The following is a 17600-nucleotide window of genomic DNA, read 5'->3' on the forward strand; positions in this document are numbered from 1 at the left end:
CCATTTTAAGGAATCTCTTTTAAACATTGGTCCTGGGGGGATCCCTGGGTGGCGCAGCGGTTTGGCGCCTGCCTTTGGCCCAGGGCGCGATCCTGGAGACCCGGGATCGAGTCCCACGTCAGGCTCCCGGTGCATGGAGCCTGCTTCTCCCTCTGCCTATGTCTCTACCTCTCTCTCTCTCTGTGACTATCATAAATAAAAAAAAAATAATAAAAAATAAAAATAAAAAAATAAAAAAAAATAAACATTGGTCCTGATCAGGAGAAAATATCCTGAAGCCAGAATGATGGACTTTATAAATAGTCCAGATAACCATGTTTTAAATTTGAAAAATCTTATCTTAAGGAAAACATTCCCTGGGGTCCATATATGGTAAATCAGGTTTCAGAGTGGATCAATGTATTATCCATTCAATGTTAATTGAAGGTAACATGTACGTGTGACTGAATAACTTGACATGACAAAAATCTGAATTTCATTGGCTATTCTAATTGATTTTTATCCCCACAAATGAGGGAAGTAGCCTTGTCTTTTTTCCCCTTAAACTGACAAAAGTATAAACTATGATGTATTATATGTCTAATATGTGTCTATGATATATTGTATATATATTCTCAAAGTATATGTTATACTAATAAACTTTTAGAAGATAGAGAGCAGACTGATTAATTCTTTTGGTATGGTACCCAGTACAGTTCAGTGTAATCAGATATCTACAAAAGTATTTTTTTCAAAGATTTATGTATTAGAGAGAGCACTCGCATGCACACACACGCACAAATGGGGTGGTGGGAAGGGCAGAGGGAGAGGGAGAGAGAGAATCTCCAACAGACTCCCTACTGAGTGTGGAGACTGTTGTGGGGCTTTATCTCTACCACCCTGAGAGCACGACATGAGCTGAAATCAAAGGTCCGATGCTCAACCGACTGAGCCACCAGGTGCCCTGCATTTTTTTTTTTTAATGGAAATGACATTATGTCCTAGCACAGTGATTCTACATAGCTATAGTCTATGATACAGTAGATTCCCATGTGGATTTGGCATCATGATAGTAATATTTCATTTCTTCCAGAGTATAGCAAATTTCCTCTTTTTGTGAATTTGTGCCATTTCTAAACTAAGTCTTACATATCTATGCTCATTTAGTTTTTTACATGACTGCTACTCCCTTTCCTAAATAATGTTTCAATTTAGAAGTATTTGATCTTCCAAGATTTTCATCTATTGAACAACAAATGAGTATAGATTCTAAAGAGTTTTTAAAGCTATACATAAAGCTACACCCATAACTATGTAAATATAGCTTTGTATAAATGGTTACAACATTATTCCTGACTTTCAATTTTGCTTGGTTTGATTTTTTTCTGGAAAGAAAAAGCCCCAGAGCATCAGAAGTCTAAAGGTACAGAGTATCATGAGATCGTGATCATAATACAACAATAAGAAGTTATATTGTTGGGGTCCTAGGTGGCTCAGTCAGTTAGGTATCTGCCTTCCAGGGTCCGGGGATCAAGCCAAGCCCTATGTCAGGCTCCCTGCTCATGCTCTCTCTTGCTTGCCCTTTTTCTCAAATAAATAAAAAAAATATTTTTAAAAAAGAAGTTATATCGTTGAACTGCAGACAAGGAAAAAACAATGGGGCTCTATACTGGTCATTTATTGCTCCAAGTTCATTTCATTACTATGTGTAATAATGAATCTCAAGGAACAAAACAAGAATAAGACTCTTGATGGTGGACAGAGAAGAGCATCGGTGGCCTGCTTCACAAGGCCATCCAGACATTCTTCTGGAACAGCCATTTTGTCAGTGTGTCTTTTCTTCGCGCAATTCTAAAGACCATCATCTATTTATTTGCCCTCATCTCTGCCTTATTATAGAGAGTATAATATGGTTTAGGTATTACTAGATGATGTTCAATAGCAGATAAAAAGCACAACCAGCACATGTGGGGAAAACAAGGGACAAGAGTGGGATAAGGGATAAAGTACGATAAATTGAGAATGAAAGACAAAAAATGGAAGAGAGGGAGGAACCCACAATAATCTAATAGTCTGATCGACAGACTTTAAAGGAGTCCCCAGAAATAAGGTCTTTTTCTCTGTGTATGATGGACCCTTTTTTTTTTTTTAAAGATTTTTATTTACTTACTTGAGAGAGAGAGAGAGAGAGAGAGAGAGAACACAGAGGGAGAAGCTGACTCCCTGCTGAGCAGGAAGCCCAATGTAGGGCTAAATCCCAGGACTCTGAGATCATGACCTGAGCTAAAGGCAGATGCTTAACCAACTGAGACACCTAGGCGCCCGATGTGGTGGACCTATTTTATATTCAATGTAAAGATGTTTGAAAAAAGTATTAGGTTTGATGACCATGCATTCTCCAAAGATAGTATACAGATGAAAACCTTGTCTGACCTCTCAGTTTTAGGACAGAAGGGGAACTCTGAGAGAAACTACCAGGACTTTGGGTTATATCCACCGCCTTATTCCATGTGTGAAAAGTTTTTGTGGCATCTGGGTGGCTTAGTTGGTTAAGCAGCTGCCTTCAGCTCAGGTCATGATCCCAGGGTTCTGGGATTGAGCCCTGTGTCGGGCTTCCTGCTTGGGAGCTCCTCCCCTCCTCCCTCCCTCTTTCTTTAATCTGCTTCTCCCTCTCCCTCTCCCTCTGTGTTCTCTCTCTCTCAAATAAATAAATAAAAATCTTTTTAAAAAAGTTTCTGATATAATAAACATCATTTATAAGAAAGGACCCCAGCTTTTATTGTTTGAAAATGGCACTAAATTAGTAATGGTCATCATTTTTAGAAGAAAAAATATTGGAGCACATGTTGTTTGATGAGACCATCTAGGTCAGTGGCTCCCTATCTTGAGTTTCAAGGTGTTTTTAAAAAATATATTTATTTATTTATTTTAGGAGGGGAAGGGCAAAGGGAGGAGAGAGAGAGAATCCCAAGCAGACTCCACACTGGGCAGAGCTCGACTTGGGGGCTCGATCCCAGGACCTTGAATCATGACCTGAGTCGAAACCAAGAGTTGGCTGCTTGACCAACCCAGGAGCCACTCAGATGCCCCTGGAATTCCTAGATCTTTAAGGATTCTTCATTGCAGGTAAAGAATTCTTCACAGAGGTGTTATTTTCCCCTTTCCAAAATGTCTAAGGATCGTTTGTTCACCTCTGGATAAAGGCACATCTGTTAATAAACATTTCAATTTTCCTTAGCTTTGTACACATTAATAAGATGTGATAGTAGTAGTTATTTCATGGTCATCAGATGTTCAGATCGTCAGTTATAAGTGTATCTGATATAATGGAAAATTGAATAATTATTATTTTACCTATGAAGTGTATTTAGTAAGCAGAATCTTTTTTAGAGGAGGGTGAGAGAATAGCAAAAGAAGCTCTGGGTAGTAAAGAGGTTAGGAGGCTATTATCACAAAGTCTACTACACTGGGTGATTTCCCTCCACTATTTAAAAAAAATTTAAATTCAATTAGCCAACATATAGTACGCCATTAGTCTCAGATGTAGTGTTCAACAATTTATCAGCTGCATATAACACCCAGCGCTCATCACATCACGTCCTTCCACTTTTCCTTGGCCATCCTCTTTCTCTCACGAAGGCATTCTAAGAGTCGCTGTCCACTCCAACAACACATTTAACAGGAGGCCAGAAGAGGTCAGTGGAGAGTAGTGTTAGGCATCCCATCCTCCCACCTACAGGGCTGGGCTCCAGCACATTTCAGGTCTCTGTCTACCCAAAAAAGAAAAGAAACTAAGAACACAGAATAAAACATTATACTGAGTTTTTTAATCTGCCACAATCAGACTTGAAGGCTGTTGTAATGTTTAACCTATAAAAGAAAAAAAAGGTTCGAAGTAGAAAACAAATTCTGTGTGGTTGTAAAATATAACTTTTTATACCAAAAAGTTCCTTGAAGAGGACAATGACAATATAATAAAAATGATAATGCCTGGATACTGGCATAACAATCCTATTTTTTCTGAGATAATAATTCATTATTTCTCAAAAATGTTCAAGTTGCAGATATATAAAAATTCCCATTTAAATATACTCAATATCTGATTATCTGTGTTATGGGGGGGGGGGGGCAAAAAAAAAAAAAAAGAGTATGTGATTAATACGAGCTAGAAAGTCCCAGTTTCTAAATTGATTCTAAAACAAATAGAACAGAAAAATTAAACATGCTGTTTTGAATGTTTTAAATATTAAAATTTTTCTTCTCTTTTTATCTTCAGGGAAGTGTAAACTAAATAGAAAGTTCTATGCCTATTTTTTTATTTAAAGATTTTATTTATTTATTAGAGAGAGAGAGCAAGCATGAGTTGGGGGAGAGGCAAAAGGAGAGGGAGAGGCAGACTCCTGCAGAGCATGGGGTCCAGCGCAATTTGGGGCTTGATCCCAGGACCCTGGATCATGACCTGAGCTGAGGGCAGACACTCACCAACTGAGCCACCCAGGTGCCCCATTTAACTACATTTAAAGTTGAAGAATTATAAGGAAAAAGATTGTAAACTTTTAAATAACAGTTACTCTATTTTTACTTGTCTCTCTTAGGAACTTCCTTCACTAAAGGGCCACCTATGAGGTGTAGGTAGCATCTAAAAGGAAGCCTTAGCTAGTCCTTCACAGAGGAACTACTTTCTCACCAAAATGGAGGTTATGGTCTCTAGTGTATTTATTGAGGATAAGTTTGCAACAGCACACCAGGCACAGAAAGAATGTAAACCATAAGAGACTCTGTGGTATCTGGCTTTATGAAACTAAGAGGGGAATCAGTAAAATGAGAAAATGCTAAGGAAAGACCATTTTAATGAGTGGGTATGTTCAACGGTTTACAAAGAGGTCCAAGTTACCTTGCCTACCCCTTAATTGTTCCTGAGGAAGATGAACTTCCAGCCAAACAAAATTTGCAGTGGTAACTTTGAAAATAACAAGTTGACTATGAAACACTGCAGGTGTGTCAAAAAGAATGGGTTTTGAACAATTTAAGCTATAAATTGAACACAAACCTGATAATTCACTACTATTCCACTGAAGTTTCTGAATATTCTGATTTTTTAAGCTTATTGTTTTTTGTTAAATTAAAACTGCTCTGGACTATCTACAAGGAGAGATAAAAAGTAAATTCCCATTTAAAAAAAAATCCTGAACTGAAGTATATAAAATTAAATACAGAAATGCATTTTAAGTGCAAAAAATCCTTCTACTGTTGCCAGTAAACAACTAACAAAGGGGAGTTCAGTAATTTCACAGCCGTATTTTCTCACTCTCCTTCACTGAGAACACAGTCGTTTGCATGGCATAATAAGCTGTAAATTATAAACATTTTTACATAGCCTGCTGCAAAGAAAAGTCTGCCAGCTTTCTGCTATATTGGATAGTGTTCAAGTGATTAACTATAGCTTTGGAAAGAAGGGGTGGTAACTTGTTTTGCGTCTCAGTTTGTTGGTTCTCTTATGCACAGCCTCTAAAAATCCGTTACATCATTATTTGCAATGAATATGTAAGTAATTACAGAAGAGTAATAGAAGCTCTATATTTCTGCAGGATGTAAATTACCCATGGACAGCAGCAAATCTTGTAGGTGCATAATTATCCAAGTATTTCCTTGAAACACTGCCTCCAATGAGTATGAATATAGTGGTTTTCAATACCAAAATTTGTAGCACTGAGTATTTCAGGATTAATGACCAATGAGATACAGTTTGTTCCTGGTCTATAGGAAAAGCTCATTAGATAGAATATCTTAGGGCCCAAGTCTGTTTTAGAAAGTGGTTCATGTAAAAAAGGAAAACATACAGTTATCTGTATTTCCCAACAGATAAAGAATAAATTTGCAAAAGGAAATGCACAGTTAAAGAGATATGGCTTGCAAATGTAAATGTTTTTATTTTTAAATTGTAGAGAGCCCTATCATGATGCACAGTCAACCTCAAAACAAAAAGAGATTTTTGTCTCATTAAATCAACACTAATTCATGGAGCACTTGAGTGCCTACCATAATGCTAGGGCTTTGGTGGCTAAAGAAAACCTGGTTTCTATCTAACTACACAAATCAGTACTGCCAAACATAGAACATAAAAATCTGCATTTAGTGCTGAGGATGTCAAGATGCATAAAAAAGTATATTTAGGGCACCCTAATCCAGAGGCTATGTACAGTAATGGAAAGAGCATGGATTCTATGGCTAAATGGGGTTTCAATCCCAAGTCTGCCATTCACTTACACCATAAACCTGATTAAGTTAAATTTCTATAAGCCAGTTCCCCAAGAAAAGCAATTCTTAACTATGTCGTAAGGATTAAATAAATTAATATAAAAAGTACACGGAACTGGTACCAGACACACAAAAAAATGTAATATGTGGTAGCTCTAGTAATAATTACTATTTTTCTGTATTCATCACACTCAGCCTTGTCTATAGCAGGTGCTCAACAAACAGCTGTTGACTAAATGAATGAATCAGTCAATGAGTGAACAAATCTAGTAGAGGGCTAAGATAGGTATATAAACTATTACAAGATACACAAGAAGTGTCTCAAAGATACAAAATATAACAAGGCTCAGTGGTGGGAGACACGCTAGGTTGAAAGATAACTAAAACACAGGCTTTTACCTCTAGAAGGTACTGTCTAGTGGGAAAACATATACATAGATGAGTCATTACAAAACAATGTGTTAAGTGTTTTAAAAATTCATAGAACATTCCCTCTAGGTTCTGGCTTTAATAGAGCCATGGCTTTTCCTGGAGTATGGAAAGCTTTGTATCTTTGTGAGTGGATATACTTAACCATCTATAAACCACAGGCTGAGGAGTTGAGAGGTAGGACCAGTGCTCTCATTATTTCTTCACCATCTTGAGAAAACCACTGATCCTTTGAACTACTTTCCGCCACCACTCCTCTCCTCTGTTATCCTGCATTCATCAGTCTCTGGTATCTTGTTCAGTTCTGTTGTTATCCTGGCTGACTTCAATCACACGAACTGCCTGTTCTGTAGTTTCTCAATCTACTCAATTCAGTCTCCACTACAATCCATCACCCTCACTCTTAGGCACAATAGGAACTTACCATTCAGAACTGTTCTACTTCTAAAATGTTCAGTTTGAATCTACTCTCTGTCTACAACCTCTTAACCTCTGAGCTCTCTCCCGGCATTACTACTCCAACCCAGAATATGAATCATTAAGACTTCCAGAACTCGATCACTATTTTCTCCCTAATTTTGGACCGCCGTAGCCTCACTTCCTTCCTGATCAAATCTAAATACTTTATTTTTTTAAACTTATTTTTTGTTGAGTAATCTTTACCACCAATGTGGGGCTTCAACTCATGACCTGGAGACCAAAAGTCGCATGCTCCTCCAACTGAGCCAGCCAGGAGGCTCAAGCCTAAATAATTTATTAAGTCAAGCATTCCTTTACACATACTCTTTTCTTGGTGGGCAAAGAAAAATCGATCATTCTCTTACCTTCTTCACTTCTATTTTAGAGCTGATGGGAATTGTTGTGTTAAGGAATTTATATTTAATCCTGTAGGAAATGGGACATCATTGAAGAATTAAGGATATTTTACTCCACTTACAAACTTAAATACTTGAGAAGAGGAGGGAATGGGGAAATCTTAAAAAAAAAAAAAAAAAAAATGAAGACCCAGGATACCAAGAACTACAGGGAGGAAGGATGCTAGGATTAGAGAAATAACTGGCCTGAGTATCTGCTTTGTTTTCCTCTATTATCACCATCACCCAGCTACACAATCCAAGAGTGAGAAAAGTCCAGGAGCATAGTGGAGAAGGGAGTTCCTCAGGCACTGCAGGTGCCAGTTCTCTAATAGCATCTTATGCAAGGATTATCTGTTAAGGTTTAAAAGTTAAGTTCCAGAAACAGACTTCTAGAAATTAAATTGCATCAATAGTGTCAGAAAGCTACTAGATGTATTTACCTTGTCACTAGAGGCCAGGGACTATTTCTTATTAATATTCATTCGTATGCTCAGCCCTGTGCCTTGCAGAGAGGATATAGTCAGGATGTGCTATATTGTACCACAAGCTACTTGAACCTAGCTGAATATATGCCCTGTTAGTTGAGCTCCTTGACCTGAAGTCCATTATTATCCCCATCTTATATATAAATAATCACACAGAGTGTGATTAAGGGACTTGCTTAGGTCAAAAAGCCAATCAGTTATATATTTGTGACAAGGACCCAGATCTCTAGCCCTTATACCCATGTCTCTATTATACTACACTCTCCACTAGTGGGGGTACCTTGAGTCTGGGTTCCAAGGATCAACAGGAAGGATGGAGCTACTCAGCAAACTCTGCCACTAAACATTTTAAGGGACTGCAAGTCTTCTACCATATAAAGCTAACATTTTGTTATGATGAGTGTCAAGAATTAAGCTTTGTTTAAAATGCAGAATTAGAGGCGCCTGGGTGGCTCAGTCAGTTAAGTGTCTGCCTTTAGCTCAGATCATGATCTCAGGGTCCTGAGACTGAGCCCTGCGTCCGGCTCCCTGCTCAGTGGGGAGTCTGCTTCTCCAGAACTCTCCCTCTTCTCTGCCTCCCACTCCTTGCTAACACCCTTTCTCTCTCAAATAATTTTTTAAAATTTAAAAAATAAATTAAAAAATGCAGAATTAGACACTGGACATTGTGAAAGATTGGGAAAGATTTAAACGTTTTTACCAATACCAAAATAAGGTATACACTGTGTTTTTTGCTGTGATATAGTCAGGCAGGCCAATCTATAGCAAGATATTTATATACAATAAACGAACACTCAGCTGAGTAGATTGGTAGCTGAGCCCACCTACTTTTTGTGGCTAATTATACTTGTTTTGTAAGAGGCTGTTCTTATTTTGTGTTTTTCCAACAGCTCTGGTGAAGTAATGACTTGTGATGTACAGTACGCTGAACATAAAGAGCCTTCCCCTTTCTTGTTCAACATATAATTGCTGCATTTGTGCATGCTGTGTAAGTTGAAAATAACAATAAAAAGTTAATGAAAATAAGTACTGGTTGTAATGAATTAGTAATATTGCTAGATTTGTATCTGGAGTTTATTTTTATTGTTGTAAGTAGAATACAATCAATAGGAATATGTAATCAAAGTGTACATGCTTTCATCTCTTGAGATCTCTCTGAAAGGGAGCTGAGATATCTTTAGGAAATTATTTTCAAAAGCCTACTCTAAATTCAATTATTCGGCATAATCATTTTAAATCACTGTCAATAAGCACTCCTCATTTTCAAGGTTCTTGTAGTACAAAAAGATATGTTTCTTAAATAGGTTTTTATTGCCTTATAAGTATGAAATATAACTTTCTTTTAATCTTCAAATTAATTTTAATTATACAAAACAATATGAATAGATTCTTTATAAAAAATTAAATGTTACAAATAAAGTCTCCTTTGATGATTTCTCTATAGCTGTTCCCAGAACCACCTCCCTACTTCTTCCAACCACTCTTTTTTTTTTTCTTAGATTTTTTTTTTTTATTCATGAGAGACACAGAGAGAGAGAGGCAGAGACACAGGCAGAGGGAGAAGTAGGCTCCCTGTGGGAGCCTGATACCGGACTTGATCCCAGGATCCTAGGATCTCAACCTGAGCCAAAGGCAGATGCTCAACCACTGAGGCACCCAGGTACCCCAGCAAACCTGTTTCATTCTCTTTTATCAGAGTTAATAAAGTGTTGGAAATTTCAGGCAATAAAGGTAGAATGAAAATATGTGATCTATTTATAACTGCTAGTTACCATTATTTTCTAAGTAGCTATATCAATTAATGTCCCTACTAACAAAGTATTCAGGTGCTTAATTCCTTACACACTCACAAACACTGAGTATCAAACTTTTTAATCTTTGTGAATCTGACAGGGAAAAACAGTGATTTTTGTTTCAATTTGTCCATTTTGATGAATTCCAGCCTTTTTCCCCTTTTATTTACTAACCATCTCCATGTTTGTGTTGTATTATCTTCTGGACTTACAAGATCTTCACCTGATTTGTTTATTAAAAATTGACTCTTCGGTTTTTATGTTGCAAATATTTTTGTGACTTTGGCATTTTCTTTTCTTTTTTTTTTAACTTTAGCATTTTCTTTTGACTTTATGGTAATTTTTTCCCACTGAAGAATTATGTTTTGTGCAGTCAAATATGTTTTTTGTTTATAGTTTCAGAGTTTGGAAACTTTTAGGAAGGTTTTCCTTGCTTGAAGATTAAATAATTTTTAAAAATTAGAAAAACAATAATTTAACATTATTATATTATTATTAATCAGCCATGACTGCCATCTATGTGTTAGAAATATGCTGAATGCTGGGGTAACATGAAGAAAATAGATCATCTGATTTATGTTTCATACCACACAGAGTACATACACAGTCTTCTGTTATCAGTATTACAAATAAGTAGAGAAAATGATGAGTCCATAATTTTATTCTTATTCATCAGTTCACCTGTCACCCAGGAGGAACACTGCCCCAACAGCAGCTCATTCTCCTCCCTCTAGAAATGATGTTGAGGGCAACACAAACTCAGAAGAGTCTAAAACCTACCAGTAAAACTTCAAGCCATATAGACAGCAGAATGGAAGCTGTGGATAACAGAGATGAGTAAATAAAATGCAGTGAAAGATGGAATAGGTCAAAATATGAAGGGAAAACAAAACAAACTTTTGATGGGATTTTTAAAATTTTAGGGGCATCTGGTTGGCTCAGTCATTTAGGTGGCCACCTCTAATGATTTCTGCCTGGTCATGATCTCAGGGTCCACATCCAGCTCTGAGCTCAGCAGGGAGTCTGCTTGAGATCCTCTCTCTCCCTCTGCTTCTCACCCCACCTTCCACACCTGTGCTTATGTTCTCTCTCTTTCCCCCTCTAATAAATAAAACTATAAAAATCAGATAAAATAAAAAAATTAGTAGATATTCTACAGCACTTTTTGTTAAGTGAGGTATTTTTTGTATATTTAAATGATATTCCACTAATACTTTTCTTCCTTGAAATGTCACTTTACATAGCTAAGTTAAAAATTTGATTTTCATGTTCTATGAAGAGTACTTTAGAGTCTGCGTTACAGCTCACATCCTGAATTAGAGGTTGCAAAGAACTAATAATAAGGTATAGTCACTGTGAGATACAGTCCATGTTAAACTACTCTAAAAGTTACAAACTGAAAAATGTATGATTCTAATGTTTATTTTGGTCTGCTACATTTATGTTCCACTCAAGTTCAGCCATGCAAAGATTTAAAAGAATACTCTGTCCAAGGCACTGGTGTGCTATAAATATGTACAAAGCTGGGCAAGGTAGTCTAGATGAATAGACAGGGAGAAAAGAAAATGTGTTTGGCAAACTTGTTTCAATCTCATCTACCAGAGTTAACAAAAGATGTTGGGAAATTTCAGGCAATGAAGGCAGAGTGAAAATATGTGATCTATTTATAACCGTTAGACGAGAAATAAGGGTCTGTTCTTGCTAAAACAACCAAGAAAGGTGAAGCATTGGTAAAGAAAATTCACCTAAATTTCTTTAAACTTAATAATTATGTTACATTATTACAGAGAAGTCTGTACTTTGTAATATCATGTTTTATATATCCTAATTTTTTTGTATATAAAATTAAAATATTCTATCATTAAGATAAGTTATAAACTTATTTTCTCGGGAGTAGCTAGGGATGCTTGGAAACTTAGAAATACTTTTAAAAATTTTATTGAAGTATAGTTGACATATAACGTCATATTAGTTTCAGGTGGACAACACAGCAATGTGACAGTTCCATATTTTACACAGTGCTCACCACTCTTAGTTACCATTTGTCACCATAAACATTATAGCAATACTTTTTTGATTGATCACTTTTGCAACCAATTTTTTAAGTCAGGATTGGTGGAATAAAACTAAAGTCCATAGCCTTGTTTGCAAAAGGCTATGGTAGATGATAATAGTGCAATTTTATAAATGTAGCTCTCTTACTTGTTTTTCAAAATGTAGTTATTACATTTTAGCCTCACTTCTGCCTCTCTTGGCTATTAAATGATAAGTTTACTAAACATATCCACAGGTTATATCCATCAGTTATACCCTTAGGCCAAACAAAAGAGGTCACCTAACTCACTTTTGGTCCCTTAGGTAATTTACTCAGGTCCCATTATCTGACCTCAAAGTCAAGTTTATGAGAGAAAAACACAAACAATGTAAATCCCAGCAGTTTGGAGGTGAATTAAAAAGCTCCCAAGTCAGTACTTCGCTCAAATGTTAAATAATTCACTGTGGCATTATAGATACAAGCCTCCAGCAAAAGTTACACTTGAACAATTAAGGAAGCAAGAGCCAAACAAATGACTTCAGGGGTAGAGAAACAAATTAATGGTTTCTCAGAGTACTGTGCCAAATTACAGTTTCACATTAACAAGTGTGTAAAATACCCAAACAGCACCAATGACTTACTAGATCAAGTTTGATAATGGAAAATAGCCTGGAACAACATACCAGGATTATTTGTTAAACTTAATTATGGATTCTGTACACTTGGGTATGAAACCCATTTATATTCTTTTTTTTTTTTTTTTTTTTTCCCATTTATATTCTTTATAAAGTTTTTATATTCATAATGTACCACCTACTCTTTTGCAAAGTTCTTTTACAATTATTCCAAATAATCATCTGTCAAATATTATATTCTTATAAAGGATCAGAAAGTGATGCACCTGTTTCTTAGTGGCTAGATAAGAAATTCGAAACACAAGATCACATCACAACACTGTGTACATATGGATACCAGGACCCACGCAACAGAAAGGGTACACACTATATCACTTACCAACTAGAAGACTTTAGACAATTCTTAATCTCACTATTAGCTTCTTTTTATGCAAAATGGGGATAATTCCTTTATGCAACAAATATTTATTGAACATCTATTATACATCAAATAGTACTTTCCAAGGGTTGTTTTTATTTTAGGATTAGAGATAATAAAAACATAGCTGGTGTTCATTAGAGGTATGTAGGGTTACCCAATTGCATGAGCAGAGGTCTGACTAATTAAATATTCACCAAAGTAGGCAGGCTGAAAATCAACAGTTCCTAAGGGAAATAGAGATACATGGGACATAGGGTGATATGAGATCCATTTGCTTTCCAAAAACAAGGTTATTGGTATTCATTATAGATCTTTATGTATTTTCTCTAGTTAATTCAACTAAACTCAGTCAAGGGCTTTCTCATAATATGGTAGTTTTGAGCTCTAATTTGAACAGGTTGGGGGGAAGGATGCAGACATATAAAAGATTTGCCAATTTGCTTTTCCATTCAGAAGTTTTTCAAAGACATACTTACAAGAAGATGACCTTTCTTCGAATACTAATTTAATGGATAGTCTAACCTATATGGAAAATAAGTTCTTTGAATCAGACTAGAAAAGCAGAATGGAATCAAGAGAAAAACATATGAAATTTGGAAGGAAAAGAACTGTAGTTGGATCCTCAACTTGTCTCAACTGCCAGTTGTACCACCTTGAAAAAAAAAATCTCAAGATTTTTGGATCTCAGTTTGCTCAAGAGTAAAATAAGTATAACGACAACTCTTATCTACAGCGTTTTTGTAAGGATCAAATGAGATAACTGTAATAAAAATTCTCAGTAACCTACAAAACACTAAACAAATATAAATTACTTGAGAGTGAGTAGGAACTGAAAACAATCCCAAGGCATCCTTTCTAGTGAAGACATTTGCATGGGTAAATGGTAAAAGGTCTGCAAAATTATCCTGGCTGGAGGAAGAGTCATCTCAGCCACGACAATAATAATTTTACTCGTTAATGAGGAAGGATGACTAGACTTCGTAGCTGGAAAACAAGAGCAGTCATCTCTAAATATTATGTAAGAAAAAATGCATGGATAAGATTACTAGGAATAAAAAAAACCCCTAGGATATGGATTAATTTTTAAAGCAAATATAGAAGATATATTAGCCATAAGTCAAATTTCCTAGAAATGCTTCCTTTTGTGAGGAAAATTTCCTTGTCACCCATGTTTTTATTTTCACATGCCAAGTCCACCTGCATAGGCCAAACAGAGGCTCTACAGAGGCTTTTAACACAATGTCAAATACAATACTAACTTAAAGTTATTGTTGATACACTGTTACTAAAAAATATGCACTGATTAAAAAAAAACTGAAAATTTTAAGTTTGTTTTATATTAAGCAAAAATGACATACTCACAAATTTGATTTTCAGTTTAAATGTATAGGAGAAAAAAATTTTTTGTAAAGATTTTATTCATTTGAGAGAGACAGTGAGCAAAAGAGAAAGAGGATAAGCAGGAGAGGGAGAGGGAGAAGCAGACTCCCTGCTGAGCAAGAAGCCTGACATGGGATTCAATCCCGATGTTATTTGGTGATGATGGTGGTAAGGGAGAGTGGCTCATGACCTGAGCCGAAGGCAGATGCTTAACTGACTGAGCCACCCAAGTGCCCGAGAAAAAATGTCTTGTTCTAGTAAGTTTAGTAAAAATCTCTTCACCATAAAAATAAGCATAATAAAACAAATGACACAGCACTGAAGTACACTACTTCTCCTAAAATGATAGTTACATTGTTATTTTATAATTAGCTCTCATTTTGAATAGATTTAAAAATCATATATCCTGAACTAAGTCTCTATAGAGATATAATGACACCATGATGGTAAAGGAGGGGTAGTAACGAATAGAAAAAAAAATTTTTTTAAAGATTTTATTTATTTATTTATGAGAGACACAGAGACAGAGGCAGAGACCTGGGCAGAGGGAGAAGCAGGCTCGCAGAAGAAGCCTGATGCAGGACTCAATTCCAGACCTCGGGATCATACCCTGGGCCGAAGGCAGACACTCAACTGCTGAGCTACCCAGGCATCCCTGAATAGAAAATTTTAAATGCCCAGAAAAGAATGAAAGTTTTCAACACAAATGTATAGGGAAATTTACCAGTTATGTATGGAGCTGTAAAGTCTATCAGACTTGTTAAGAACAATAAAAATACATTTGAAAGGGGTGGGTGCCTGGCTGGCTCAGTCAGAAAAGTATGTGACTCTTGATCTTGGATCATGAGTTCAAATCCTATACTGGTAGTAGAGATTGTACAAACAAACAAACACACTTTTAAAAAAAGAACAGAACAATAAAAATACATTTTTAACTTAAAAAAATATATTAATTTATCCTTGAATCCAAGAATGACAAAGAACTAAGTAGTGATTTCCATTGACTACTGTTCAGTAAAAGGAAACACAATTTAGAAAGTGATGTCAAAAGTCTAAGTTTTTCTTACCATGAATAGATCCCACTGACCATGTCATAGTTCTGACATGAAGCATTCATGCTGCTGGGCCCAGCTGCTTTAGAAATAAGTAGCACCACCAAGCCCCTCAACTGGAGGTTATGTCGGCTATCATGTACCAGCCCGCTGCCAACAAAGAAAGAAGAGGGTTAATATATTCTCACAGAATTAGTCAGATCAAGTTAGGAAATTGCTACAATTCACTTAGACTTCCAAAGTCAGAGAAAGACTTGTTGAAAGAAACAGAAGTGGGGAAAGAGCAGGCTAACAGGAGAAAGCAATGAGTTCAGTTAACAACCAGAGAAACCCATGGCTGCTTTTAAAAGTGACAGTCTCCAACTGTGAGGCCTCATGATCTGGTTTCCTCCTCTTTCTGCATTTTCCTATGCTCTATACCCTACACCTCACAATGTCAACCGTTTGCTCAACCCATAGTTGAGCTCAAACTGCTGTGTGGTATAGCTGATAGTAACTGAAATACAAATTGTATGGCTTGGATGGAGTGATGTTATTTGGTGATGATGGTGGTAAGGGAGAGTGATAAAAAATGATTTCTGCCTTCACAGGTAGAGAAAATGCTCAGAGAATTAAAGTGACAAATCCAAATGACTTAAAAATTTATTTGATAAGTGATATGGAAATGTATGCCATCAGCAAGTCTTGCCATCTCCTATTATTTATGGAAAGCATTATCATTCTAGACAACAATATGGCTTTAACTTAGCATGTCATTTTATTTTTGCGATGAGTATTGAATTTTCATAATTTCTACTATAACTAAGGCCAGGAATACATTGGTTTTTTTTTTTTTCTCAAAGTACTGCAAATGGTTGTCATATAAGAACTAAATGGCATCAGAGAGAGAGAGAGAGAGAGAGAGAGAGAGAGAAAGAAAGAAAGAAAGAAAGAAAGAAAGAAAGAAAGAAAGAAAGAAAGAAAGAAAGAAAGAAAACTATGGGCAATGTATTATAATAAATTAACATTTAGAACAATGCTCATGAGCACTAATCAAATAGATATGCATACATAAATAACATAAATATAGTTCTTGAATGTAGTGAAAAAAATCATTAAAATTTGTATCATACTTCATTAAATTATTAAGCCTTTCCTGGTAAATTCTGAATAAGGAATTAAATGAATTAAGCTAACATAGCCAAAATTAATGAGTTAGTTCACTACTTAAGAAAAATCTTTGCCCCTCAATGCTTCCAAAAAGAAATTTTAAAAAGAGCCCCTCTGTACCCTCATTGGTTTCAAAATAAGGCAGATCTTGAGGCTCTCTGCAAAGGAACAGATATAGCTCTTTCTCTAATTATATTTTCCCCTCAATCCTCTAAGTGATCGTCAGCAAGTTTGAGGGGTTAGTAATTTTTAAAAAGAAGTTCTAATTTTCTAGGAAAAAGAGGCTAATCTATAGTAATTAAATTATATCATAAGAGAAACAAATAATCATCAGAAATATCCAAAGCTTTTCATGGTCATGTAGCTTTCTAGTTAGGCCCTGTAAACCTGAATTGCAGAGAGGCTGGGAAGGACTCTATTTTGGACCAAGCAAAAAAATGGGAACAGGAGCACTTTCTAAGTTTTTTACTCTGAATTACAAATTTTAACTTTTGCTGCTAGACCTTATTAATGTATTGCATAAGGTGAATCTTTACTCATCCTGTTTTAGATAATAATATTAAAGAGAAGGTCTGAATTGGCTCTTTAAAAAAAAAAAAAAAAGATTTTATTGGGATGTCTGGGTAGCTTTGTGATTGAGCCTCTGCCTTTGGCTCAGGTCCTGGTCCTGGGGTCCTGGGATCGAGTCTCTCATCGGGCTCCCTGCATGGAGCCTGCTTCTCCCTCTGCCTGTGTCTCTGCCTCTCTGTCTCTCGTGAATAAATAAATAAAAAATCTTAAAAATATATTTTATTTATCTATTTGAGAGAAAGAGAAAGCATGAGGGAGAGGGAGAAGTAGGCTCCCCGTTGAGCAGAGTCCAATGTGGGCTTACTCCCAGGACTCCTGGGATCATGACCTGAGCCGAAGACAGATGCTTAACCACTGAGCCACCCAGGCGCCCCATGAATTGGTTGTTAATTCTATAAAGGGAAAAGAGGAAGGTGAGGTTGTGTGTATGCATGTGTTTTGGAGGTTGAGCCTGGTTAGGGATGAAGGATTTGATGACACAGTAAGAACTCCAAGAGGCATGAAACTTGAGAAAAGTCTGACTCCATCATGCTGATGAAACAGCTCTGGCAACAGTT

At 36.2% G+C, this 17600-nt stretch overlaps 1 protein-coding gene across 6 annotated transcripts in view; it reads right to left on the reverse strand.

Moving 5' to 3' along the window:
• PDSS2 (decaprenyl diphosphate synthase subunit 2) overlaps positions 1–17600 on the reverse strand; it is a 249693-nt gene that overhangs the window by 125640 nt on the left and 106453 nt on the right. For 5 of the 6 annotated variants that reach the window (XR_005368098.1, XM_038554861.1, XM_038554860.1 and 2 more), the window contains one exon: positions 15340–15474. The exons of the other annotated variant lie outside the window; for it this stretch is intronic. Coding sequence is in view for 4 of the 5 variants with exons in the window: in XM_038554861.1 (XP_038410789.1) it covers positions 15340–15474 (135 nt within the window). In the remaining variant the exon portion in view is untranslated. The remainder of the gene's footprint in view (positions 1–15339; positions 15475–17600) is intronic. 6 annotated transcript variants of the gene reach the window in all.

This window comes from Canis lupus, chromosome 12 (assembly GCF_011100685.1).
Source record: "Canis lupus familiaris isolate Mischka breed German Shepherd chromosome 12, alternate assembly UU_Cfam_GSD_1.0, whole genome shotgun sequence".
NCBI classification, from domain to species: domain Eukaryota; kingdom Metazoa; phylum Chordata; class Mammalia; order Carnivora; family Canidae; genus Canis; species Canis lupus.